Below are 25,316 nucleotides of genomic sequence, written 5' to 3'. Positions count from 1 at the left end.
AGCCAATGAGAGAGCCCCTACCGCATTGTTGGTTCTCAGTGCTCTGTGTCAGTGGGGAATCTCTCCAGAAGGGGACTTTACGGGAGATGTCATGGGCCGCAGTGGGTGGCCAGAATTTGAGAACTAGTGGATAATGTCACATATGTGCCCCATCACCGTCACTTCAGCTAGCATCAGATCTGTTGTCCAGGATAGCTAGACATGACTTGTGGTTAAATGTATTTGTCTTAATACGTTAAGTTAAATGTCTTTGTACTTGTGGTTAAATATCTTAGAGTAAGTTCCTTCAAAAGTTAATTTTGAGCCCTTAAGTTAATGGTATTTCTTTCCAAAAAAAAAAAAACTGATGAACTGTAGCTTCAGCCTGTAACTAGATGCCTCTGATTGTCTTTGATTCTGGTAGTCAAACGTCTATTGAAAAAGCAGGGAGAGGATGCCTCGGCGTGTAAGGGGAGTGATGAGGACCTGATCCCGGGCCGTTTGGGAACACTGGTTGCCGTTGGATCACAGTCAACCTGGACTCAGAGAATTTCAAGGAATTTCAAGTAATTCTTGTATTTTAGTTTCCCTTTTAGAGCACAAATTGGTACTAGCAAATGACTTACTTCTGAATCTGTCTCACCCCCTGGTTAATGGCTAGTTACCCCTTTTGGGCTCACCTGTGTGTAGGTGGCCAGCCTCACCTTTTTTTTTCTTTCTCTTTTCGTTTTTTCTTTTTGAAATGGAGTCTCACTCTGTCGCCCAGGCTGCAGTGCAGTGGCGCTATCTCAGCTCACTGCAAACTCTGCCTCCCGGGTTCAAGCAGTTCTCCTGCCTCAGCCTCCCAAGTGGCTAGGATGACAGGCATGCACCACCACGCCCGGCTAATTTTTGTATTTTTTTAGTAGAGGTGGAGTTTCACTATATTGGTCAGGGTGATCTCGAACTCCTGACCTCAGGTGATCCACCCGCCTTGGCCTTCCAAAGTGCTGGATTGCAGGGGTGAGCCACCGCATCTGGCCGCAGCCTCATGTTTTTGAGAAAAGATGGTGGCATGTAAATACCCGATTATGTGCTTGCCAGGAAGAAAGTGCTTGGTTAAACAGAGAAAGCTCCTGGTAGAGAAGAATCCACAACAGAGGCAAAACATACGGGCCAGTTTTCACCCACTGCTGAGGTCCTGAGGGCAGCCACGGCCTCTGAGCCAAGGGGAGTTCAGTGTCCATAAGCCTTGGGGGCTTGCTTGCATAGGAACCGCTTTGCCCTCCAATTCTGGTGTAGGCAGGCGGGGATCAGAGCAACATGTTAAGAATGAATAGCTGTGCAGTATCCCTGGTATTGTTCTAAGTGACTGCCGTCCATCTGGGCTTCCTCCCTACAGTGGCAATCCCCAGGCCTTTCATGAGCAGGTCTTCAAAGTGTCCCAAGCTCAGCCCAGCACTTGTGCTGAGGCAGCCACCTTTGGTCTGAAATCTGGAAGCACAGGATGAGAAGGGGGACATCACTGTGTTCAGGGTGACTTATGTGCTAGTTAGCTAAGAATAACAGTTAGTCCCATGAGACCACCTGGCAAATTTACATTTGACATTTAACACAGAGAGGGTTTAGTAAAAGCAGCCCTTCAAGATGTTTGGGGAAATAATTTTTGAGTGGCTCACATCATACAACTTTCCATTCCAGGAGCTTGTTGGTTGGGTCAAGATAAACCTACGCATGACGTCGTGCTGATCCTGGGTTTATAGTCGTCCTTTTTAACCTGCAAAGAAGCATTTGAAGACGTTGTCTCATGGGTACCGCTTGCCAACCTTTGGAGGTAAATAAAACCTCTCCCCTCTTACAGAGAAGGTGGAAGCCCGGAGTGAGAAGGGAAGAGTGGGGAGGTGATGTGCGTGCGTGCCCCGTGTGGCACCGTGGAGGGTGGCTGGAAACATTTTCTTACTGAATCTTCCCAGCGGCCCTGGGCTGGAGCAGATAAACTGTTCCTTTCCCAGCCGAGGAATCCGAGGCCCCAGGAGCATGAGTAAGTCACACAAGGACACCCAGCCAGCTGGACGTCGGGTGGACATCGGGCTCCACCCGACTCTCTCAACTCTGTGAGCCCGACATGCTGTTCCTCTGGGGCCTCACTTGGTACTGGCTGCTATCGCTATTCTTAGCTACATCATGCCCGTGTGCTTTCTTTCCGCCCAGGATGTGAAGCCGGCAGAGAAATAAAGCGCCGCCCCTCTGCGCGTCCCTCCCCGTCTGCTAGAATGTTTCTCATGAACGCTCCTCCAGTGGTTGCTCTCCAGTCCAAATGGGAGGCCTTTGGCCCGCCAGGGAGCTGTAGGTTCCCCGGGTGCTTCTCGGAGGCTGACGAGGGCGTGGAGAGCGCGTCGGTGAGCGCCCGGGTGCAGATGCTCATCAGCACGCTGCAGCGTGACGGGGCTGCTCGGGGCACCAGCGATGAGCGTGCTGCGCAGAGGGGTCACAGGGCGGAGGGATGCCACGACGCCAGGCCGGCCGCCAAGCCCACCGTGCACAAGGAGCCGCCCACGCTGGCTGCCTGTGGTCTCGTTGCTGACTTTGACCCCATGGGGGAGGAGGAAACTGCAGACTTTGGCCCGTTGGTGCTAGATTCAGACAGTGACGATTCCGTGGACCGGGACATTGAGGAGGCCATCCAGGAGTACCTGAAGGCAAAGAGTGGAGCCACACAGCCCGGGGCCGGTGGGGCTCAGCCAGGCACAGCCCAGCCTTCCAGGGCCGCAGGCGGAGGCAGTAGATGTAAGCCGGAACCGGCCCCGACTGCCCTGTGTCCACCAAAACTTGTACCTGGATCAGGTGGTGGCCCCGGCAGCCAGGTGGGATCCAGCGAGGACCAGGGCTCCGCCTCCCCGGTCAGTGTAAGCAGCGATGATTCCTTTGAGCAGAGCATCAGGGCGGAAATAGAACAGTTTCTGAATGAAAAGAGACAGCATGAGACCCAGAAATGCGATGGGTCCGTGGAGAAGAAACCAGACACAAATGAACATTCGGCCAAGTCACTCTCGAAATCCCACCAAGAGCCGGCTACAAAGGCGGTGCCTCGGCAGGGCCCGATGGGCGTCCAGAAGGAGTTCGCCTTCCGCAAACCTCCCCGGTTAGTGAAGACGAACGTGCAGCCCAGAAGCCTCAGGTCCAAGGTCACGACCACGCAGGAGAACGAGGGCAGCACGAAGCCAGCAACCTCCTGCCGCCCTTCAGAAGCAGCACAGAATAAAAGTGGGACCAAAAGGGGCACCAGCGCAGCAAGGAGGGGAAAGCGAGTCACGAGCCTGGCACAGGCACCCGAGGCGTCTGACTCTAGCAGCGACGACGGCATCGAGGAGGCCATCCAGCTGTACCAGCTGCAGAAAACACGCAAGGAGACCGAAGGGGACCCGCCCCAGACGGCCCAGCTCCGAGAGGAGAGAGCACCTGATCCTTCCACACACAACACAAGCAGCGCCCCAAAAAGTGCCTTGCCCGAGACCCACAGGAAAACACTCAGCAAGAAGAAGCCAGTGGCCGCCAAGACCACGGACCCTGGTCCGGGGGACGCTGACCATTCCCCCAAGCTCCTGAAGGAAACCAAAGCTCCACCTCCAGCGAGCCCGGCCTCCAGGAGCGAGTTTGTGGAACGGTCCTCATGCCGGGCAGACACATCTGCTGAGCTGATGTGCGCAGAAGCAATCCTGGACATTTCCAAGACCATCCTGCCGGCCCCTGTGGAGGGCAGTGACCGGTCCCTGTCTGCAAGCCCCATCTTCTACTCCCCGAACGTGCCTTCCCGCTCTGACGGCGACAGTAGCTCTGTGGACAGTGATGACAGCATTGAGCAGGAAATCCGGACGTTTTTGGCCCTCAAGGCGCAGTCGGGGAGTTTGCTGGCCAGTGGTGAGAGCTGCCCTCAGGCTGCCCAGGTTCCACCTTTGCCGCCTGGCCTCAGCAGCCAGACCAGCGGCCCCAAGGCCCCTCTTTCTAAAACACGAGACCCACTGCTGGGCTGCAAAAGGAAGCGTAGAGGCGGTGGCCATGTGAGGCCATCCACGCCCAAGAAAACGCGGGAGGTGGTGAAAGACAGTGGCCAGGATGCCAACCATAGCCAGGGGAGAGCCGAGCCTGGCCATGAGGGGCGGGACCTGCCTGTCCAGGGCAAAGCCAGCGAGGCCCCGGGAGGGGAGGGCGCCGCCAGGGGACCCGGCGACACTCGCGTGTCACAGGGCCAGGGTAAGACAGACGAGGTGAGGCGCCTAGAAGAGAAGGAAAGCTCCGAAGACAAAAGCAGCTCCCTGGACAGTGACGAGGACCTGGACACAGCCATCAAGGACTTGTTAAGGTCCAAGCGAAAGCTCAAGAAGAGGTGCAGGGAGCCCAGGGCTGCGTGCAGGAAGAAGGTCAGGTTCAGCACCGCCCAGACGCACTTCCTGGAGCAGCTGGGCGGGCTCCGGAGAGACTGGAAAGACAGGGGCCCGCCGGTGCTGAAGAGCTGCCTCTCCAAGTCCAAGAGAGACAGTGGCGAGGGCCCCTGGAAGAAACCCCCCAGCGTCTTTGGCAGCACAGCAGAGAGGACAAAGCAGGAGGGCCCCGGGAGCCAGGACACGGCCCTGGCCTTCCAGGTCAGGAGACCCGCCTCTGCCTCCGCCTCTGCCTCCACGTCCGCCTCCGAAGGGATTCCATTCCCCAGGGAGTCCCGGGACCCAGCTCCCAGCCCCAGCTCCCTGTCTGATGATAGCAGTTCAGTGGACAGCGACGATAGCATCGAACTGGAGATTAGAAGGTTTTTGGCGGAAAAGGCCAAAGAGTCAGTGAGCAGTTCAGAAGTTCAGGCAGAGGGCCCCACTGCTCTCGGGACAGGGGGCCCAGCCAGGCCAGAGGTGCTGAGCAGAAGGGAGCTGGCCCCACTGCCTGGCGTGTGCACACGGAGCCAGAGGGCCAGGGGGGTCCCACATCTGGCCGACGGGCTTCGAGGCACAGAGAGCGCGGGAGCACAGGGCGCAGCTGGTCTGTTCAGCCAGGGCGGGAAGGGGCTCCCTGCTGCTCCGGCCCGAGGGGATCCGGTGCCACCCAGGAGCACCAGTGGCAGTGTCTCCGCCAAGGGGCTCTCCGTGAGCAGGAGAAACGTTTACGTTCACAAAGACCAGAGCCCACGAGGGGCCGAGCCTGCTGCCAAAAGTGCTTTTGGTCAGCTGCCCAGCTGTGCCACCGTGGGCACCGAGGCAGGAGGTGCCAGAGGAACCTTTCACATGGGCTGCGGGAGCCCGAGCTTCCTGACCCCCAGCCCGGGAGCTGAGAGGGACACTGGAGCCCAGGCCGACCGTGCCCTGCCCTGGAGTGACTTCGCCCACCAGAGTCGGCTGCCCAGCCCGTGGGTGCTGCGCTCCGAAGGCAGAGATGCGGCATGGAGAGGGGGCATCGGGAGTGAGAGAGACAAGGGGTCTGAGGGACCCGGCCGGGGCCTGCCCAGCCTGCCCCTTGCGGGTTTCTCCCCGCTGCTGTCCACCCAGCTCTTCCACTTCGGAAAGGGTGTCTCCTGGGGGGGCAGGCAGGCCGGCCTCTTCAGCCCCCACCTGGGGCTGCCTCTGCAGGGCCCCTCCTTCTCGGCCTTCAGGGAGGCCCAGGCCGGACCCAGCCCTGTCTTTGGAAGCCCACACTTGCTGGCAAAGAAGGACGGCAGCCCCTGGCCAAGCAGGAAGGCACAGACAGGGCTGAGTTTGCACGACAGGAGGAGCTCGGGCTCGGAGGAAAGCATTTTAGACCTGAGGTATCGACGAAGGGTCATCAACAGAGATGACCAGGACCAGGACGCCTTGGGCAGTGATGCCAGTGACTTCAGCGACACCTCCGCGGAGGACAGTGGCGGCAGCTCAGTAGTGAAGGTCTAAACCCTCGAGCTATGGGTTCGTGTCCCGGGTTCCGTGCATTCGTGGAAAGCGGCGTAGCCGTGTGTGTAGCCGTGCGTGCGTGTGATGGTTCTGTGGTTGCAGGGAGGGGAAACGGTCTGTTATACATAACCCTGTATATATGTACACCAACATGAAACTTTTATTTAACAGACGTGTCCTGGTAAATATGATTTTTGTAGCTTTTTGTAAATTATTTAAAGTGATGTAAAAACTATTTTTGGAAAATACTGTTGTTCGATTTTGTAGGGTGTTCCTAACTGCAGTCTCTGTGTTATGCATACAAGTCTTCGATTAGAAAACATTTGGTTCTTATCATCGCAGCCAGGTTCACAGAGACTCTGATGCTTTTTAGTTGGTTATTGGTGAGAATGCCGGCGGTGACTGCAGTGGTAGCCTGAGGAAGGCCGAGCTGCCCTCCCTGGGAATCACTCAGATGCCCCCGAGATGTCCGTTGGGAAGCTCCCAGGACAGCACTTTTTATACAGAGGACACCCCCTCGGCCCCACAGTCCTTGGAGGCCAGAGCACACCTGAAAACTGCAATTACAGCCGTCCGTTGGAGAAACCTTTCGAAGCACAATGGCCAGCGAGCACGTGACTGCTCCCTGTTGCATGTCAAATCCACACAGATGTCAGCAGCAGCTGCTCTGCAGCCCAGCCCTGGGCCTGGGTGGGTTCATGTCCAATCTTGTTCAATCACTAGATGATTCTAACATCGAAATAAACCTCTTTTTATATGGAGTTACTGTTCTTTTTTAATCATGGTTCTTAAAGATAACACACGTGCATTTAAAATTTCCTTTTCCTTGGCTGGGCGTGGTGGCTCACGCCTGTAATCCCAGCACTTTGGGAGGCTGAGGCGGGTGCATCACCTGAGGTCAGGAGTTCGAGACCAACCTGGCCGACGTGGTGAAACCCCATCTCTACCAAAAATACAAAAATTAGCCAGGCGTGGTGGCGGATGCCTGTAATCCCAGCTACTCGGGAGGCTAAGGCAGGAGAATCGCTTGAACCCAGGAGGCGGAGGTGGCAGCGAGCTGAGATCGTGCCATTGCACTCCAGCCTGGGTGACGAGAGTGAAACTCTTATCTCAAAAAACGAATTCTTTTCTTGCCCACACCAATAATCAATGCTTAGAACTTTGGTCCCCAGACACCTAGGGCAGAGATGATGTGCAAAGCCCAGTCCTGGGGATAAGCGTTCTCCATACCTGCCCTCCAGAAACAGGAGCCCCATCAGAGGTGTGCCCGAACACCACGGCCAGCCCTTTGGGTGGTTTTCTGTGGGCACCTCCCAGGGCAGGATGCACAGGACCCTCTTCACTGTGGTTAAAGGCAGCAGCCTCAGGTCCTCAGTGTTGGCGCCCTGTGATGCTGCCCTGGTATTCTGTGCCTTCTGCTCTGAGGCTGCCGCAGTGCCTGTGGCTACTACAGAGACGGAAGCAGTGCTGGGCACTGATGGGCCATGACATGTACATTGTAATTGTTCAGCAGACTTTCATGAGTCACTGGAGGTTCCCAGGTCAGCCTCGTGGCTCAGCTGCCACGCAGGGTTTACTTTGGAGCTGAATCTTGTTGGTATTCTAACATGCGAGTGACTTGTCTACACACTGTGCACCCGTGGGTTTTAGCAAGAATTCACTCTTGTATCCAGATGCAGGCATGTGCCGCCTGCCATCCACAGTTATAACATCTGCTGGGTCAGAAGCTGGGATGAGGGTCCCTGTGGTTGCTGTTCCTGTCCAGCCCTGTCTTTTGTGTTTGATATCTTCATTGTGGCATATTGCTTCACTTAAGTGCTTTCAGGAGAAACAGTTTCATGTAATCCGTACTCTTCTATTTATATTGCTTCCCCCCCCCCCGCCCCCCGAGACAGTGTCTCACTCTGTCGCCCAGGCTAGAGTGCAATGGGGGCACAGTCTTGGCTCATGCAACCTCTGCTTCCCAGGTTCAAGCAATTCTCGTGCCTCAGCCTTCCAAGTAGCTGGGACTACAGGCGTTTGTCACCCAGCTAAGTTTTGGATTTTTAGTAGAGATGAGTTTAACCATGTTGGCCAGGCTGGTCTCAAACTCCTGACCTCAGGTGATCCGCCTGCCTCGGCCTCCCAAAGTGCTGGGATGACAGGTCTGAGACACCCCGCCCTGCCTTCTTTATATTTCTAGATAATGCCTGTGGGGGTGTTGGCTGGAAACCGTCCTGGGCCTGCTAGGGGAGGCGTTGCCAACCACAGTGCACATAGCGCTGAGCCTCTCCCACTCCTGCCCCCATGGCCACCCCAGGGTTGCTTGTCTCATGTCTTCCCCAAACCCCGGACCCTTTACACCTTCCATGACATTCCCATGTCCTCTGCCAACGCTCCACACAGCAGTGCAGGTCAGAGCTACTGCTGCCCCAGAGAGAAGACCTCCCAAGGTTCGGGGACATGGCGTTTGTAGCACACGGTCACCGGCCCTAGTTAGCGTGTTCTGCCCGTCCTTGTGGGTACGGCATCCGCTATCCACATGCAGAGCAGTTACCACTTGGCTGACAGTCACCGTGGGTTAATTACACACTAAGAATGTTCCGGGAACCTGCATTTCTTTATGGAACATTTTGGTCCATTTTCAGTTTTTGTAAAGAGGTGCTGTGTCATCGCTGGGGTCACCCCGGTGGGGTGGACTCAAAACTGCACAAGATGTCCCCAGTTCAGAGCTCCTTACCGAGGGCCTTGGGGTCAGGCTTTGCTGTGACAAACAGTGGCTTGCTCAAGCACCGACCAAACGGCCCTCCTGATGGGATTAAAACAGGCGATTCATGGGAGTCTTCCCTGGGGCTTCCTCTGACCTTTGTTCTGCTGATCATGGCTGTCTTTGGAGCTCCTCTTGTCCTGCTTTCAGGAGTCACTGGTGCCTTAAGACTCAGCTGGAGATGAGTCCGTTGGTGTCTACTTTCTTTTCACGAACTGGAATTCCCTGGTATTGTCCGTGGGCCATGTGACCTGAAAGTGTTGCTGCTTCACCCCTACACTGCCCTGTGTGTTTTAGAGAAGAGGCCAAGATCCAAGGTTCCTCCGTACCTGCCAGTGGGTTTTCCTGTATGGGAGGGGGCTGCAGTCGGGACAGCCAGGAGCTGTCCAGGAGGGATGCCCGCCCCTGTGTTGGCAGTCTGTCTCCCAGCACCTCCGCAGATTCGGGTGTGACAACGCGGCCTCATCCCATAAATACAGGCCCGGAGCCGCTTTGGGAATAAGTAGATGTGTGCCCGCCCTGTAGGAGTCTCCGGTGGACGGGGTGTCAGTAAGTCAAGCTCTTTGCAAGTCTGTAATTATTAAGACTTAGATGTGAGTCACGTCCCAAGAGCCCCTCTCTCTTCCCAGGGAGTAGAGCCAGCGTCCATTTCATCCAATACAAAGAATCGGGAGGCGTCAGGTTTTAAGGTTTCTGGTCCTCTGGGATGGGTCAGCCTGATGTTGGGGAACGGCAATGGGAAAGGGAAATAGTTCTGGTGGATCTTGTCTGATATTCTCCACGCACGTCCCCATATAGGGGGAGAAGCTTCCTTTAGGGAAGAGTCCCCCTTATTTTATCTGTCGCTCAAAATCTGAAGGGTCAGACAGCAGGTTCTCCCAGCTTGAGATACATTTGCTTCGGAAAATCAAGCAGTACATTTAATTATTAGCACCTTGTCTGCTTATATAAACATGAAAACGCTTTGTCCCCTGGATCCCCCCTCCCTCAAAATGAATGAAAGGGACTGTTTAAAGGGGTGTGGGGAACAACACAAAACCCACAGTCCACATCTGCAAATCACAACCAGGTTTATTCCCAGGCGTGGCTGTTGGGGACGGTGGTGGACAGATCACATTATCTGCAAAGTCTTTGAGGCTTCTGGTATTTTGTGTACTAAATGTAAGAGATTTTTTTTTTCCAATGTCAAGATATTTTACTATGTAGTAGAAACCATTCTAATATTGACTATAATGAAAAGATAAAGGTTACTGATGAAAAATACAGAAATATAAATGAAAATGTACGTTGAAGAAGTGGCTGGTTTTGGCCGCGTGCGGTGGCGCACACCTGTAATCCCAGCACTTTGGGATGCTGAGGCGAGCGGATCACCTGAGGTCAGGAGTTCGAGATCAGCCTGGGCAACACGGTGAAACCCCGTTTCTACTAAAAATACAAAAATTAGCGGGGCATGGTGGCACATGCCTGTAATCCCAGCTACTTGGAAGGCTGAGGCAGGAGAATCACTTGAACCTGGGAGGCAGAGGATGTGGTGAGCCAAGATTGTGCCATTGCACTCCAGCCTGGGCAACAAGAGTAAATCTCAGTCTCACCAAAAAAAAAAAAAAAAAGAGGAGTGGCTGGTTTTAAACCAACTCAGCAGCAAAATTCAGTGATTAGTAAGCGACATGAAACTTATTTTTCTTATTTATTTATTTTTTTTTTGGAGGCAGGGTCTCACTCTGTCGCCCAGGCTGGAGTGCAGTGGTGCAATCTTGGCTCACTGCAGCCTCCGCCTCCTGGGTTCAAGCAATTCTCCTGCCTCAACCTCCCAAGTAGCTGGGATTACAGGTGTGCACCACCATTCCTGGCTAATTTTTGTATTTTTAGTAGACACAGGGTTTCACCATGTTGGCCAGACTGGTCTCAAACTTCTGACCTCAGGTGATCCGCCCACCTCAGCCTCCAAAAGTGCTGGGATTATGGGCATAAGCCATCACGCCCAGCCTTAGCTTTTAATTTCTGAGTGGAATAAAAAGGCTAAACAAAGTGAAGATTGCTCTGTGGAGTGAATAGAGAGGGTTTCAGAAATGACTGTGTCCTTTTTTTTTTTCTTCAAATATCTCTGCAAACTGACGTTACCCTGTGTTTCCGTCGCCTTTCCTGTAATTCTAAGATTTTGAAAGAACACAATACAGATGGGTGCCATTTTCTTTTCATTTTGCAACCCTCCGTTCTGAACACTTTAATCCCAAACAGAAAACACACCCGTTTAGCATTCACTTAGATCAGTGGACTTGATTTTTCTCAGCATGTCAAGATTTCAGTTTGGAAATCTGTTCCAAAGATGAAGGTCCACATTTGTGAGCCCTGGAGTTCCGTCTCCACATTTGTGATCCTTGGAGTTCCGTATGACTCGCAAATGCATAGTAGGTTAGGACTGAATCTGCAGATCTGGTGCCGATGGCCTCGCGCCTCCAGGACGTCCCCAAGGCGGGCTCCGGCGAGGCCTGCTCACAGCACTTCCTTGAGGCTCTTTCTCATCTGAGAGGGAGGCACAGCGATGAGACCTGCCCTAGGTGTGAGGCTTGGGCCAGGTGACAATGCCAAAGCCCTTACAATACTACGAAATGCCGAGAAACGGATTGGCGGGCACACGCCCGGGCCCGGGCATGGGAGACGGGCACGCTCACAATTCAGAGGTATTGGAGTTTTTCATCTTTCCAGATGCTTACTCTATTTAGAATAAACAAATGGAGTCCAACTTTCCATCAGCTCATTAGCGGCTGTACAGAAATAACGTTTTATTAGACACAACCCACCAAAGCACTCGGTGCCCAACTGAGATGCCGGAATCGAGCCCGTGAAGCCCGTGGGAGGGAGGCACCTGTTGCTGTTGGTTGATACTCCCAGCCTGGGCCCCTATAGCGCCTCAGCTAGAATTGGGGGTGTTATCCAAGTGAAGTGGTTTCATCAGGTGTGACGACTTTGCCTGCAGGTGTGACTTTGCCTGCAGGTGTGACTTTGCCTGCAGGTTTTGCCTGCATGAAGCGGTATGCTGCAGCAGTGCAGGTGTTCAACAGTTCTAGGCTGATGGGGAAAGAACCCCAGTCATTTGGCCTGATGGCTTCATCTTACCCTGGGGTTGCTAACCTGCTTTTCAAAATCATCTGTGGAGGAAGGAATGCTTTTTTTTTTTTTTGAGACAGAATCTTGCTCTGTCGCCTAAGCTGGAGTGCAGTGGCATGATCTCGGCTCACTGCAACCTCCATCTCCCAGGTTCAAGCAATTATCCTGCCTCAGCCTCCCGGATAGCTGGAATTATAGGCACACACCACAACACCCCTGGCTAATTTTTGTATTTTTAGTAGAAACGGGGTTTCACCATGTTGGTCAGGATGGTCTCGAACTCCTGACCTCAAGTGATCTGCCTGCCTCAGCCTCCCAAAGTGCTGAGATTACAGGCGTGAACCACCCACCACGCTCGGCCAGGAATGCATTCTTTTCAGCATGTTGAGAAACCTGATTGATAAGGCATGTTATTATTATTTTTTTTATTTCAATAGACGCTAAACACAGAGGGATTACTGGTATTCTGGTATTTTTAAGGAATGACTGCAAAAACATTTTCAATTTGATGCCTGGAGTCTCTGCTGGTTTTATAGCTCAGAAGAAAGGTATTACATAGATCCTGGCTTGAGGGCCAATTTTGTTTTTTGTTTGTTTGTTTGTTTGTTTGTTTGTTGTTGTTGAGACGGAGTCTCGCTCTGTCGCCCGGGCTGGAGTGCAGTGGCCGGATCTCAGCTCACTGCAAGCTCCGCCTCCCGGGTTTACGCCATTCTCCTGCCTCAGCCTCCCGAGTAGCTGGGACTACAGGCGCCCACCACCTCGCCCGGCTAGTTTTTTTGTATTTTTTAGTAGAGACGGGGTTTCACCGCGTTAGCCAGGATGGTCTCGATCTCCTGACCTCATGATCCGCCCGTCTCGGCCTCCCAAAGTGCTGGGATTACAGGCTTGAGCCACCGTGCCCGGCCTATTTTTTTAATTAAATGTATTAATTTTCTCCGGGAAGCATTTCCATCCCAAATTGGACATTAAGACTGTTGCCAAAATGTTTACTTTTGTGTATTAATAATAGTATATATGAAGAAATAATCCATCGTGATGTTTAACTTCTTCCCTGATTCGTGAGTAGAATCCCTGCAGATAAGAATCTATACACAAGATATTATTGATGGTATATAAGAGGAGTTTATTTTTTCCAGTTTCAGCACTTTCTAAATTTCCTATAATGAACACATCGTGCTCTCATAGAGGGAAAAAAATCCATGTCATAGACAGAATTTTTTTTTTAATTGAAGATCCTGTAACTCATAGGAAACATGGATTTATGACTACACAGAGATGAAAATCCACTTAATGTAGTTATTACCCCACCTTAGCAAAATACAAGTAATCCCGTGCCTGCTTTTTCTACTTTTTATTGAAATTTTAAAATAAACATAGAGAATGCCCATGTCTGCATCACCCCCTTCCACAATGAAGGGCAGTCACCAGTCTTGTCTCTGCCCCTGCCCCTTGCTGGAGCATGAAGCACACAAGCATGGCGGAGGAGGTTCACCTGCAACCCGTGCTCCTCGAGTAATCTCAGATAGTAATGACCCTCCTGCCTGTTCAGCCTCGACTTGGCTGACGCGGCATCTGCTCCTCCTCCTGGCCCTCGCCCACACCCCAGTGGGGCATCCCATGCCCTTGTGGGAACCCTGCAGGGTTGGTGCAGATCTCAACCAGGGTGCTGGGTGCTTTTAGGACGGGAGATCTGCTCCCTAACTGGTCTTGTGGGTGACATGGCTCCCAAATAAAGACATGAGCAGAGTTAGCCGCCAGCACTCCTGATGCTCAGGCCAGGACTTGGGCCCCGGGAGCCACAGCCCCACTGCACCATGACAAATTTCAGACGAGATGGAAGCTCAGGATGTGACAACGTTTTTTAATGCAAAGTCAACTATGAGCATCTTTCCCATGTACTTATTAGACGTTAAATAGCAGGACTTCACAGCCCTGTTTGCACATTTTCCTACTCCGCAGACGGAATAATATTTTCAGGGAAGGGGGCACAGTGTGTGCCGTCGCTATCGGGCGACTGTGGGGGATGAGGGACAATGATTTCCCAGGAGGCCCCTGGGGTCAGAGGACTCCTAGAGGGGGTTTCCAGCCCCTCAATCGCAGATGGATGGCCTGTTGATGTTGTAACTGGGGTGGAAGTTGAGCCGGTCACAGGAGGTGATGTAGTTATCAGGGCCAGTCACGACGCTTTTCTCCAGGTAAACATTGAGAGTGTTGTTCCGGAACATTCCGCCCGCTGCAAGTTGTTGGGAAAATTTATTCGAATTTGGATAAAATACTTTCTAGAAGAGATGAAGGAACACGGATGAATGAACATGGATGAATGGGCTCACCCCAGACCATCCTAACCCATGCCCGATGCCTGGCACTTGCTGTTAACACTGCCCCTTGCACTGTTCGAGGGATAGAAGGGTGGGCTGCGGGGCCACCTGTGTGCCATCTCTACCTCGGGATGTGGCTGTGAGCATCGCCTTGGGAGTCAGGCCTGGAGTCACCCCCAAGTCTGCTTTTCCTCACTGTGCTACTCTGGGAAAGCTGCCAGCCCTCTCTGAACTTCATTTTCTCTTCTATGGAATAGAAATGATATTCACATCAGTGGGTTTCAATCTTAACTGGGGCCGGGCATGGTGGCTCACGCCTGTAATCGCAGCACTCTGGGAGGCCAAGGCAGGTGGATCACGAGGTCAGGAGTTTGAGACCAGCCTGGCCAACATAGTGAAACTCTATCTCTACTAAAAATACAAAAATATTAGCCAGGCGTGGTGGCAGACACCTGTAATCCCAGCTACTCAGAAGGCCGAGGCAGGAGAATTACTTGAACCCGGGAGGCAGAGGCTGCAGTGAGCCGAGATCGTGCCATTGCACTCCTGCCTGGACAACGAGAGCAAAACTCCATCTCAAAAAAAAAAAAAAAAAAACAAGATGATAACCTTCACTGGAAATTTGAATCATCTGAATCATCTGTAAAGCTTTAACGACACCAATGCCCACACCTCACCAGCCCAGTGGTCTGGGCAGGGGCTGCCCTATGGAGGTTGAGAAGGGGTGTATTGAGGCCACTCGTGTGGGCGGGCACCCAGCGGTAGGAATTATTCTAGCGAGACAGCATCATTAGGTGACTGTGACATTCCTGAAGCCTGAAGCTAGTGGCCTGGACCTCTGTCAAATATTTTACCCTATGCGGGTGACCTGTCGTCCGTAGAGGATCCTGTGTCATGTGTCATCTCCTTGGCAAGAAACAAGTGCAAAGAGAAAACTTCTTTTTGTTTTTGAGAAGTTTTAGATCTATAGAAAAATTGAATAGAAAGTACAGAGAGTTCCCAAATTACCTCCCTCAACACACAGTGTCCCCTGTCCTCAGCATGTTGCACTCGTGTGGCCCATTTGTTACAGTGAAGCCAGTGTTGATACTTTATTAGTAACTAAAGTCCACATTCTACAGGTGGGACAAATGTATCATGACAGGGACCCACCCCTGCAGTATCATGGAGAGGAATTCCCTTCAGAGCACTTTTTTTTTTTTTTGAGATGGAGTTTTTGCTCTTGTCGCCCAAGCTGGAGTGCAATGGCGCCATCTCAGCTCACTGCAACCTCCGCCTCTGGGTTCAAGCCATTCTCCTGTCTCAGCCTCCCGAATAGCTGGAATTACAGGCGCCCACAACTAAGCCCGGCTAATTTTTGTATTTTTAGTAGAGACGGGGTTTTGCCATGTTGGCCAGGCTGGTCTCAAACTCCTGACCTCAGGTGATCTGCCGGCCTCGGCCTCCCAAAGTGCTGGGATTACAGGTGTGAGCCGCCACGCCCAGCCCTTCAGTGCACTTTTTAATGCAAAGCATTTATCTCCTGTTCTCACATGGGAGGTAAACAGCTTCTCCGGCATCCACCCTTGGTCACGAAACTGGAAAAGAGACTCCAGATGGAGCAGGTGGATAAGAAGCAGGAAAACCTCCTTGGAAACTTGTCAAGAGTACCTCATGCCTCCGATCCCACTGCCTGCTCACATCAGTGACCTGAAGGCTCCTACCATTTACAATAGGAGCGTTTTTTCATGGCCTTTTATAAAACCTAAAACATCTGGACCCATGTTAGTGAGTTTGCTGGGTTTTTTGTTTGTTTGTTTTGGTGACAGGGTCTGGCTCTGTCACCCAGGGTGGAGTGCAATGGCACGATCATGGCTCACTGCTGCCTCAACCTCCTGGGTTCAAGCAATCCTCCTACCTCAGCCTCCTGAATAGCTGGGACTACAGGTGCATGCCACCACACCCAGCTAATTATTTTATTTTATTTTTGTAGGGATGGGGTCTTACTACGTTGCCCTGGCTAGTTTTGAACTCCTAGCCTCAAGTGATCCTCTCACCTCAGCCTCCCAAAGTGCTGGGATTACAGGCGTGAGCCACCGCGCCCAGCTGTGTCTGGTCGTTGTCATAGAAATACCTGATCCCCAGGGAAAACTCAGGGTCGTTTGATTATGGGAGAGTGCTCCAGCATTTTCAGGTAAGTAATCTTCTCACCAGAGCTCAGTCACTCACACAACACAACTAAATAAGCACTCAGCAGACCTTTTCAATGATGAATGCTTTGACAAAGAAAAAACGCCCACAATATTCTAACCCCAAAATGGCTGGCCCAGTGTCCCAGGTGTGCAGGAGACACCGCACTAGCCCCTCTGTCCATTCACCTGGACCTTCATGGGGTTTGGTGTGAGGAGGTTCTAGGAGGGCTATCCTGGAGTCCGAGGTCAACTTCAAAAAGGGTTTGGCTTCCCCAGTGGCCCACAGGCTCCTGTGCCCACAATACACCTTGCCCACCCACAAGCTGTGCTGTCAGCCAGTACTGCCCTCTTAAGGTCACACGTTAACATCTCATAAAGTGTAATTCCAGAAAAAAAGTAGCCCTTCATTTATCTGCCTCAGAACTGAGCACTGTAAGTTGCAGGAGATGGTTGTGTGTGTGTGTGTGTGTGTGACTGCTGTGCGTGTGCTTGGGGGTGTGGGGACAGGGTGATGCCAGCAAGTCTATATCCTCCTCTTTTAAAACGCTCCGCTCCCAAATTCATTCACTCATTTAGTTCCATCCTACCCTCTCCCAAAACGATTTGGGGAACCTCCCTCCTCCCCATTTGTGATGTTGGAACTTTGGCCTCTTCTCTGGGTGCACCCCTCCCCGTCTCATTGTTGACTTATTGAGAACCCCAGGTTTTTAGCCTCTTCTTTGAGGCTGCCCACCCCCGCCCCTTCCCATGCCCGGTCTTGCATCCCACTTACGGGCATCTCATGCACGGTGGGGGCTCTGCTCCCGTAAGCCTGGTTACTGGTCGTGTATACCGAGATAGCCTTCTGGGTCCTGGTAGATGAGAAACACTCTCTTTTCGTTCATTTAATCTAATTCTGCACAAGCCACAGCCTTGTATTTGGTTGACAGCACTCCACTGGAAATGCCCCCAAAGAAAGAGCAATGTGCCTGGGCTGGTGATGCAGCCTCAAAGGCAGCCTCTGGGAGTACCTGGCTGATGACCGTTCTGAATGGCCCGGCCTCCCCTGCCCCCTCTGCTCACCACTGTCCCTGCTCTTCCGAGGCAGGCCAAAGCCCTAAAGAGCAGGCAGCCAGCAAGTGCTGACCCCTAGCCCTAGAAGGACCTTGGCACATGCTGCAATTTCTGGGTAACTTAGCCTGTCAGGAGTGGAGGCTTGGCCTCCAGACCCTGCCACCCAGAGGGTCCCTCTGCCTTTAGCCCCCACCCTCGCTGAGGTGATGCTTCTCTCCGTACCACTGCCCCTACCTGTCAGTAGGACAGGCTACTGAGAGGCTGCAGGCCCACACCTTAGCTCTACTTTATACTCCCAGATCTTGGCCAAGTTGTTCTTTCTACATTCCAGTCGTCTCAATGGGAGAACGAGGATACTAACAGACCCTGCCCTAGAGGACTGTTGAGGGACCAAATGTGTGAGCACAGCAAGATGCTTGCACCTGCCTACAGGAATTTTCTTACTGCTTCTTAGCCTGCAATGCCCTGTGGCAGCTCACAGCTGGCTGAGTAGACTTGCTGCAGGTGCTGCTGTGCTCACGCCCCGCAGCGGGGTTTCAGGGTAGAGAGGAGACTCACCCGACACAAAACAGTGGAGCTGAGACCACAACTGGGTTTTCTCCCCACTACGGCCCTGCCCCTCACTGACCCTATTCCCACTTCCTGGTATGAGGCTCTGGGGAGCACCTTCGTCGCTCACTAGTGGACAATGACAGCGCGGGCCCCGAATGACCACTCGATCCTCTTGATTTCTGCAGCTAGGACCTTGGGGGTCTTGCGGGGTCTCTCACACACGGGGCTATCGAGCACCGGACGCCAGGACCAGGCGCGCCCCAGCTTCCTCACCTGTAGCCCCGGAACCACCCTGGGTTGTTGAACCTGCCCGGCAGGTCCGCGCTTACGCGGTAGTAGTCGCTGGTCCTCTCAGGCGGGGCCGTGGCGTTGGGCTCCACAGGCTCCGCGCACGCTCTGGGGCTTTCCTCCGCCATTGCGCCTCGAAAAGCGGGACTCGGTGGCGTCCTGTTGCCAAGCGACGGTCAGGTCACGTGACTGGGGCGGAGCCGAGGGGCCTTAAAGGCGCCGCGCGTGGGCGGTGCTCCTCCGCGGGCTGGTCGGGAACCTGCCGAGCGAGTCCCCAAGGACCGGGAAGGTCGGGACGGCGAGAGATTCCCTGCTGGGACCGTCGTATGGGGCAGCCCCTGGCCCCCAGCCACCCGCGAGGGGACCGGGTCACCCCAGCATGGGGGCGTGGACTCCCGGGCGAAAGGAACCCCAGGGCCTGGGACCCCGCCAGCCGGGTGATGGGGTTTAAGCACTGCAGGTCCACTCGGCAGACAACGATTGGACGCTTGCTGTCCAATGTACTCCAGGGATGATATGCCCCTCAGCACCCCGAGTCTAAATTGAGACCCGAGATCTTGCTAACTTTATGAAATTCTCCTAAGTCAAATATCGTTTAAATATTAAAAACCGTTTTGGAGCGCGAGAGGCTGCGCGGGACGTGGTTCACAGCTCACGTGGCGGGACGCGAGGGTCCCCATCGCCCAGCGGGCTCCCCCAAAGGTCAGGGGCCTCCCGGGCTGGTGGGGCCCATTAGCGAGGCGGGGCGAGCTGCAAGGCGAGGACGGTGGCCCCACTCCCCGCCCGAGACTCTCAAGCCCGGGACCCCGGGCCCTGCCCCCTGGTCTGCCCCGCCCCCGCAGGGAGGTCCCAGCCGCCCGGGGACGGCGCTGTGGCTCCTCCGGGCCTGTAGGTGGCACTGCGGCCCCGCGCGGACGGCGGCGGGAGGGGAGACCGCTCGGCCCGGCTCGGAGGGAGGCCTCGCTCCGTCCCGCGTCCCGGCCATGGCGACCGCCCCGGCCGCGCTGCCCCGAATGCTCGGCGCGGGTGAGCGCGCGCTTGCGGGTCCCTGGGGAGGAGGATGCAGAGGGGGCGCGGGGACCCGAGGGAGCGGCGGGGACGCGGAGGGGACCCGGGGCGAGCGCGGAGGGGACTCGAGGAGGGCGCGGGGACGCAGAGGGGATCCGTTGGGGCTGCGGTGGGGGCGGGCGTGGTGCATCCGGGACGCGGCGCCAGGACCTCTGTCTGCTTCCCCCCAGGTGCCCGGGCCCCGTCGCGCTGGCTGAGGTTCCTCGGGAAGGCGACCTCCGGACCTGCTCGGTCGAGCCGCAGGACGCTTGGAAGCGCTGCGACCCCTGTGATCCGCGAGTCCGAGGACGGCACCGGTGACACTGGGCGCGCAGCCGAGTCAGGTAGGAACGAGGAGAGGCCGGCAGCCGCGGGAGATGCGAACCCTGCAGGGGCCTGGGCGCTGCATGTGGTCGAAACTGCGCGCCCGGCCGGGCTCCTCCCACTCCCTTGCTGGCCACCTGAGAGCACAAGGTGGGGAGGTGCCAGAAAGACCTGAGAAACCCCCTGGGCCCCTCTCTTTTTCTCTTCTGTCTTCCAAGTAAGACCAAGGGACGGGGTTGACCAGGTTCGACCAGGCTCACACAGGAGCAAGGTCGGGATCAGAACCTGGCTCCAGCCCTCTGTTTCCTGAAAAGGTCCTTGTGCTTCCAGGTCTTTCCTGGGGCTGGGGGGCTCCCGGCTGCCCACCGCGGTGTCACAGGAGGCACTTGGGAGCAGGGGTGGGCGGGAACTGCGCTCTGCCTGTCTCTGCTGCCACCGATGGGAGACACAGCGTCGCTCCTCCTCCCTGCCGTAGATTTCAACGACAAGATTCTGAATGAGCCCCTCAAGCACTCTGACTTCTTCAATGTCAAGGAACTGTTTTCCGTGAGAAGCCTCTTTGATGCCCGAGTGCATCTGGGACACAAAGCTGGCTGTCGGCACAGGTAGGTGACACCCCCATCTGAGCTGTAGCGGTTCCCAGGAGTGCTTGGGACCTGGGACCTGCCCTGGTTCTAGGGCCACTTTTGAACTGGCCCGTGTCAGTTTTAGGTGATTACAGCTCTTCCTCCTCCACATGGGAACACGGAGCCCCACACAGAAGCAGCAGTTCACTCCCCAGCTTGGCGGGGGCTCTTGTGTGCCTTGGGGTGGTGCTCACAGCCCTTAGTAGGGCAGGCCTGCTGGGGGATGCAGAACTCCACGGGTTCAGAAATGGAAAGGCTGAGGGCAGAGCCTGTGAGGCTGGCCCCCCCTGGATTGAGCAGGGCTTTCTGGGCTGTGGGGAGGAGGAGTGACTGGTCCTGTATTCTCACATGGTCATTTTGACTGTTGCAGGGAGAGGGGATGGGAGGGGCAGGTGGGAGGCCAGGGAGGAAGTTGGTGTGGGTGTCCAGGGCGAGGGTGGTGGGGCTTAAATCGCAGTAGCAGAAGAGCTAGAGCAGCAGGTGGACATGAGGCAGCGGGGTAGAGCCAGTGGGCCTTGGGCTGGGGTCGGAGGTGGCTGGGGCCAAAGGGATCAAACACCTGCTCTTTGCCTGGAGCCTGGTGCTGGTTACTGATGGTGAAAACCAGGGGGGACCTGGGGGCCATCACAAGCTTGGTTCCTATGAGGTGTGAACTCTTAGCTGCCCCAGTGGAGAGGTCACACGGGTACCAGGAGGGATGGGCTCCCAGGGAGCCATCAGCATCGGGGACTTGTGTTTCCAGAGCATCGGAAAAGGAGGTCGGAGGTGGAGCCCTGGGCACTCCAGTGTTTGGAGTCAGTGAAGAGAGACGGCCGGGGGTGGAGGGATGTGGTTGTCTGTTGATGCTGCTGAGAAGTGAATTCAAGGGTGTGACCTTGGCAAGATGGAGGTCGCCAGTGTCTTGATGGGCAGGGTTGCTTGAGAGGAAGGGACAGTACCCAGTGGGAGTAGACTGGAGGTGAGGACCTGGGAACCGCAAACGTGGATGACTCGCCTGCCATGCACCGAGAGGCAGGGGTGTCTCCCATGCCCCGCTCTTCCTCAGCCCAGGCCGGCAGCAGTCTAGTGCCCTGGATCAGGGTTCTCCTCCCAGGCTTGGCCACTCCTGCCCTGATTCCTTAATGCTTTTGGCCCAGAGCACCCCCTAAGTCCAACCCCAGCGGGACCTTGTCCTCAAAGCCTTGGGAAGAGGAGAGTGACGGAGGGGGCTGCCCCGTGAGCCGCACAGGGCTGAATGTCCTTCTGGTGTCATATTGGATGTCCACACGTCCATATGGGGTCAGTTCTATTAGGATTCTCTCGGGAAGAGGTAGAGGGTCGCAGGGGTTAAGCCATGAGACGAGGTGTGCAGAGGGGTGGCCCGGACAGGTCTGCACTGCTGTCTGTCCACATGGGGAGCGTTGCAAACTGTGCTTCCCAGCCCATAGTGCCCCTGAGGAGGAGCTCAGGAGTCCCTGGTGGGCGTCTGTGTTCTGCAAGGGGCCGGTGGAGTTGGCCCGGTGAACTCTCATCCCCCTTGCCCTGGTGGGGTCTCTGGCAGGTTTATGGAGCCATACATCTTTGGGAACCGCCTGGACCAGGACATCATCGATCTGGAACAGACAGCCGCGCACCTCCAGCTGGCCTTGAACTTCACCGCCCATGTGGCCTACCGCAAGGGCATCATCTTGTTTATAAGCCGCAACCGGCAGTTCTCGTACCTGATTGAGAACACGGCCCGCCACTGTGGCGAGTACGCCCACACTCGCTACTTCAAGGGCGGCCTGCTGACCAACGCGCCCCTCCTCTTTGGCCCCACAGTCCGCCTGCCGGACCTCATCATCTTCCTGCACACGCTCAACACCATCTTTGAGCCGCACGTGGCCGTGAGAGACGCAGCCAAGATGAACATCCCCACGGTGGGTATCGTGGACACCAACTGCAACCCCTGCCTCATCACCTACCCCATACCCGGCAACGACGATTCCCCGCCGGCCGTGCACCTCTACTGCAGGCTCTTCCAGACGACCATCACCCGGGCCAAGGAGAAGCGGCGGCAGGTTGAGGCTCTGTATCGCCTGCAGGCCCAGAAGGACCCTGGGGCCCAGGGGCCAGCCCACCCTCCTGGGGCCGACGTGAGCCGTTCCCTGTGATGTTCACTCAACTCTTCCCAAAGCAAAGCACAGCCAAGCCTGTCTGAGCTGGGAGCCCCCTTCCCCAGCCCTGGGTCAGCGGCATCCTCAGTCCTTGTTACTTACTTAGCTGACGTCACAGTGCAGACATCCGCTGTTCCGCCTCAGAACCAGTGGCTGAGCAGACCGACGTTGCCTCTGCATTTGCTCTGTGGGAAACAGAGCGCAGAGGGTGAGCGATGTGCGCAGAACGGCCCGTTGGCTGCAGTTAGGACCTCAATGGCTGGTGTGGCCGAGCTGCTGGAAGACGCTGCTGTCCCTGTGATCCGAGCAGCCCTCCGTTCACCCTGACCCCTGACCTTTGTCAGGAAGGTACAGTTTTTCTTCTCAATCTAAATGCCTTTCAGGTGGGCTGCTTCCTTGGCTGCCTGGTTCCAGGGGGCTGTTTTGTAATGAGATGCTGCAGGCAAGCTGCGCGGAGGCTCCCAGCCGGGTTGGTGATTCCAGCAAAAATAAAACTCAGATTTGGGCAAAATGAGACTTGGAGTTCGGGGTTCTGCCTCGAGTGCGTTTGCTTTCGTCCATGTGGTGTGGCTTTTTTTTTTTTCTCAGGCACGCACTGGGGCCCCAGTGATGGGAGATGGGACGGGCGCTGTGTGTGTGAGGGGCATGAATGAGGTCAGCAGAGGTGCCAGCTGCCACTAGAGGGCACCGTCTTCAGCAGTGGAGCTCCTGACAAGCCCACAGCCCGGCCAGCCTCATTCATCAGAACAGGCTCGGTGTGTTCCCAGTTTCAGGAAAGATGGGCACGTGCTGACAGGGACGCTTAACACCCCTCACCTGTGGGAACACAGCCGTGTTCCTGGGACAAGCTACAACCTCCTCTCTGCCCCATCCCGAGCTGCTTAGGACCTAGGCCCCCCTCCCCCATGCACCTGACCACCCAAGGAGCCATCTCGGCAGAGTCCAGGCAGCAAGGCTGTATGGAGTCTGGTGCCCCGGGTAGGGCAAGGTCTGCCCTGCAAGAGCAGCACAGGGCGATGGGAGGCCAGAGTCCAGCGTCCATCCCTGTCCCTTCAGGGTTAGGCTGGCGAGGGGTTCATGGTAGGGGTCCCCGGGGGTGTCACGGGTTTGTGATGTGGGCAGGACAGGGAGCTGAGCTTCAGGTTGGTCTCTGGCCAGCATGGCTTTCATTTGCAAAGTCGAAGTCTGAAGATGCAGGTGTATAAAGGCAGGTGAAGTGAGGGCCCCTCCAGGGCTTCCCCCCAGAATCCCTCTCAGGGTGTGCAGGTGAGATACCCTGAGCTGGGTCTCCTGTCCCACCGTGCTGGGGAGGCCAGCTGTGGGGAGCCAGGACCCCGGCGATGAGGCAGCAGTATCAAACACTGGGCACTGATTGGGGGCTTCCAGGAGGTGCCCCTCTAGCTGCGACTGGGCCTCCTCCAGAAGAGGCCTTTGTAGCTTGGGTCCAGGCCAGGCCCTTCCCTGCTAAGCCACTGGCAGCGGGGGAGAGCATTGCAGGCAGCCCCAGGGTTGGGACGGCAGGAGACACAGTGGGGTGCAAACACAGGACGGATGGGGCGGTCTCTTCTGGCCATTAATTTTGAGGCCAGGTGGAGGGGAGCAGCCCAGGCAGTGCTGTGGCTAACCCAAGAAACCTTGTAAGAATGATGGGGGCTGGCAGGGCAGGCTCCCTGGGTCCCGACAGGTCCCCCTTACCTTATGCTGATGACCTGCCTGGCTCCTGCTGTCCTCCTCCCACTGGCCCCTGCACCCGGCACAGGCTGGCGAGGACCCACTAAAGAGCCACGAGTGGGCGCTTGCTGGGCTTCCAGGGCGGGAGGGCCCCTGGCCGAAGGGATGACCCAGTGGATAAGCAGGCACCGGTGACCACGAAGAGCAGGGAGGGACGGGAAGGGTGCAGCGCAGAGGCCATGGGGGCCATGCTGGGACAACCAGGGTGGGCCTAAGGGCCCCTTCTGGAAGTGGAAAGAGTCACCTCCCAGGATTCTGAGGGACTCTGGGTGAAACGAGGGTTGAGGGCTAAGGGGATGTGGTCTCGCTGACCCCATCCTTGACTCTGCCCGGAGGGGCCCTCCAAGTTTTCCACCCTGGAGATGAACCCCAAGAGCCCTCAGAAGAGGCCAAAGGAGACGGTGAGAGTGCCTGAGGCTGGGGAAGGGCAAGGGAGTTGCCTCAGTACTGGGGAGAGGGCCCCCCCAGCCATTTCCTCTCTTGGCCACGATGCCTGCAGGCCCCATTAGAGGTGGCCTTCTCTGGACTGTGGCAGGACTGTGCCTGGACCAGCTGGTGTTCCAGACGGTGGGGAAGACCAGAGGCAGCCACCAGAGGACAGGCCTGGCAGAGCTGGCTCAGGGCAGGGTGGGGTGGGTAGGGCCAAGGAGCCTTTCCATCCCTGCTGAGGCTGGGCCACTCCCACCCGTGAGGCCCAGAGGATCCCCATTTGCCTGGAGGAGCTCAGGGCAGCCCCCTTCGTCAGCACAGGCCAGGCTTCCACTGTGATCCTCTGCACCCCTCCCTGGGTGTGTGGGGGGAGGGGATAGGAGGGGAGGGCCTGCCCTGGGCAAGAGTAGGGTTCTGGGGCAGGAGCCTAGGGGCCCATGAGGATCGAGGCCAGCTGGGCCAGCCGATGCCCTCTGCTGATGTGGGCCCCAGCCCTTGAGATGGATCTCATGTCATCCTGGCTGGAGGTCTGCGCGGACACGGCTCTGTGGCTGATTCGGGGAGTGGAAGGTCAGGTGGGCAGAAGTGACAAGGGCAGGGCCCGGCTCTGATGTTCCTAGGTCGCTGTCTCTGCATAGCTCCACGCAGGACACTGGCCAAGGGGGCGACCCCCACTGTCTCTCCCCAAGTGAGGGACAGGGGCTCCTCGACACCAACAAGGGCCAGCGCTGGCTGGGGGTGCAAGTGTCCTGGGGACGTCTCCACAGCCTGGGCCCCTGAGTGGCTGGGAAGGCCTCCTGCCCAGATGCCCCCAGGTGGCTCCCAGGGTTCTCCCAGGACTCTGCCTCTCCAGCGGCCCACAGTCCCAATCCCAGCACCCTAGGCCTCCTCCTGCCCTCACCTCACCACCATCTGGCCCCAACT

The 25,316-nt window shown here is 55.9% G+C and overlaps 3 protein-coding genes and 1 long non-coding RNA gene across 8 annotated transcripts; 2 read left to right on the top strand and 2 right to left on the bottom strand.

The window, feature by feature from the left end:
* The first annotated feature begins 1,074 nt into the window (after positions 1–1,074).
* On the top strand, positions 1,075–6,625 carry PPP1R26 (protein phosphatase 1 regulatory subunit 26). The gene is made up of 3 exons (XM_025360732.1): positions 1,075–1,264; positions 1,660–1,792; positions 2,170–6,625. The coding sequence occupies exon 3, from the start codon at positions 2,232–2,234 to the stop codon at positions 5,862–5,864; it is 3,633 nt and encodes a 1,210-aa protein (XP_025216517.1). The 5' UTR covers positions 1,075–1,264; positions 1,660–1,792; positions 2,170–2,231; the 3' UTR covers positions 5,865–6,625.
* A 6,934-nt stretch (positions 6,626–13,559) lies between these two features.
* C15H9orf116 (chromosome 15 C9orf116 homolog) lies at positions 13,560–19,838 on the bottom strand. 2 transcript variants are annotated; one of them, XM_025359783.1, is made up of 4 exons: positions 19,732–19,838; positions 18,086–18,289; positions 16,980–17,058; positions 13,560–13,951 (listed from the first exon to the last, which is right to left on the bottom strand). In XM_025359783.1, the coding sequence occupies exons 2-4, from the start codon at positions 18,226–18,228 to the stop codon at positions 13,895–13,897; spliced, it is 279 nt and encodes a 92-aa protein (XP_025215568.1). In that variant the 5' UTR covers positions 18,229–18,289; positions 19,732–19,838; the 3' UTR covers positions 13,560–13,894. The 2 variants fall into 2 exon arrangements, with proteins under 2 accessions (XP_025215568.1, XP_025215567.1); XM_025359782.1 differs by lacking the exon at positions 19,732–19,838 and having other exon boundaries at positions 13,560–13,997; positions 18,086–18,364.
* MRPS2 (mitochondrial ribosomal protein S2) lies at positions 18,363–22,748 on the top strand. 4 transcript variants are annotated; one of them, XM_025359778.1, is made up of 5 exons: positions 18,363–18,424; positions 18,943–19,126; positions 19,339–19,464; positions 19,947–20,076; positions 21,638–22,748. In XM_025359778.1, exons 2-5 carry the CDS (start codon positions 19,084–19,086, stop codon positions 22,227–22,229), a joined length of 891 nt encoding a protein of 296 aa, XP_025215563.1. In that variant the 5' UTR covers positions 18,363–18,424; positions 18,943–19,083; the 3' UTR covers positions 22,230–22,748. The 4 variants fall into 4 exon arrangements, with proteins under 4 accessions (XP_025215563.1, XP_025215565.1, XP_025215564.1 ...); XM_025359780.1 differs by lacking the exon at positions 18,363–18,424 and having other exon boundaries at positions 19,004–19,126; positions 19,802–20,076; positions 21,638–22,746; XM_025359779.1 differs by lacking the exon at positions 18,363–18,424 and having other exon boundaries at positions 19,041–19,126; positions 19,339–19,458; positions 21,638–22,746.
* Positions 21,370–24,534, bottom strand: LOC112608118. Its single transcript, XR_003115947.1, has 3 exons — positions 23,928–24,534; positions 22,335–22,417; positions 21,370–21,797 (listed from the first exon to the last, which is right to left on the bottom strand). It is a non-coding gene; the product is annotated as an uncharacterized LOC112608118 (long non-coding RNA).
* Positions 24,535–25,316: the final 782 nt, after the last annotated feature.

Source organism: Theropithecus gelada, chromosome 15, assembly GCF_003255815.1.
Source record: "Theropithecus gelada isolate Dixy chromosome 15, Tgel_1.0, whole genome shotgun sequence".
Lineage (NCBI taxonomy): Eukaryota > Metazoa > Chordata > Mammalia > Primates > Cercopithecidae > Theropithecus > Theropithecus gelada.
The sequence above is the reverse complement of the archived record's forward strand: the minus strand, read 5'-3'. Positions and strand labels throughout refer to the sequence as shown.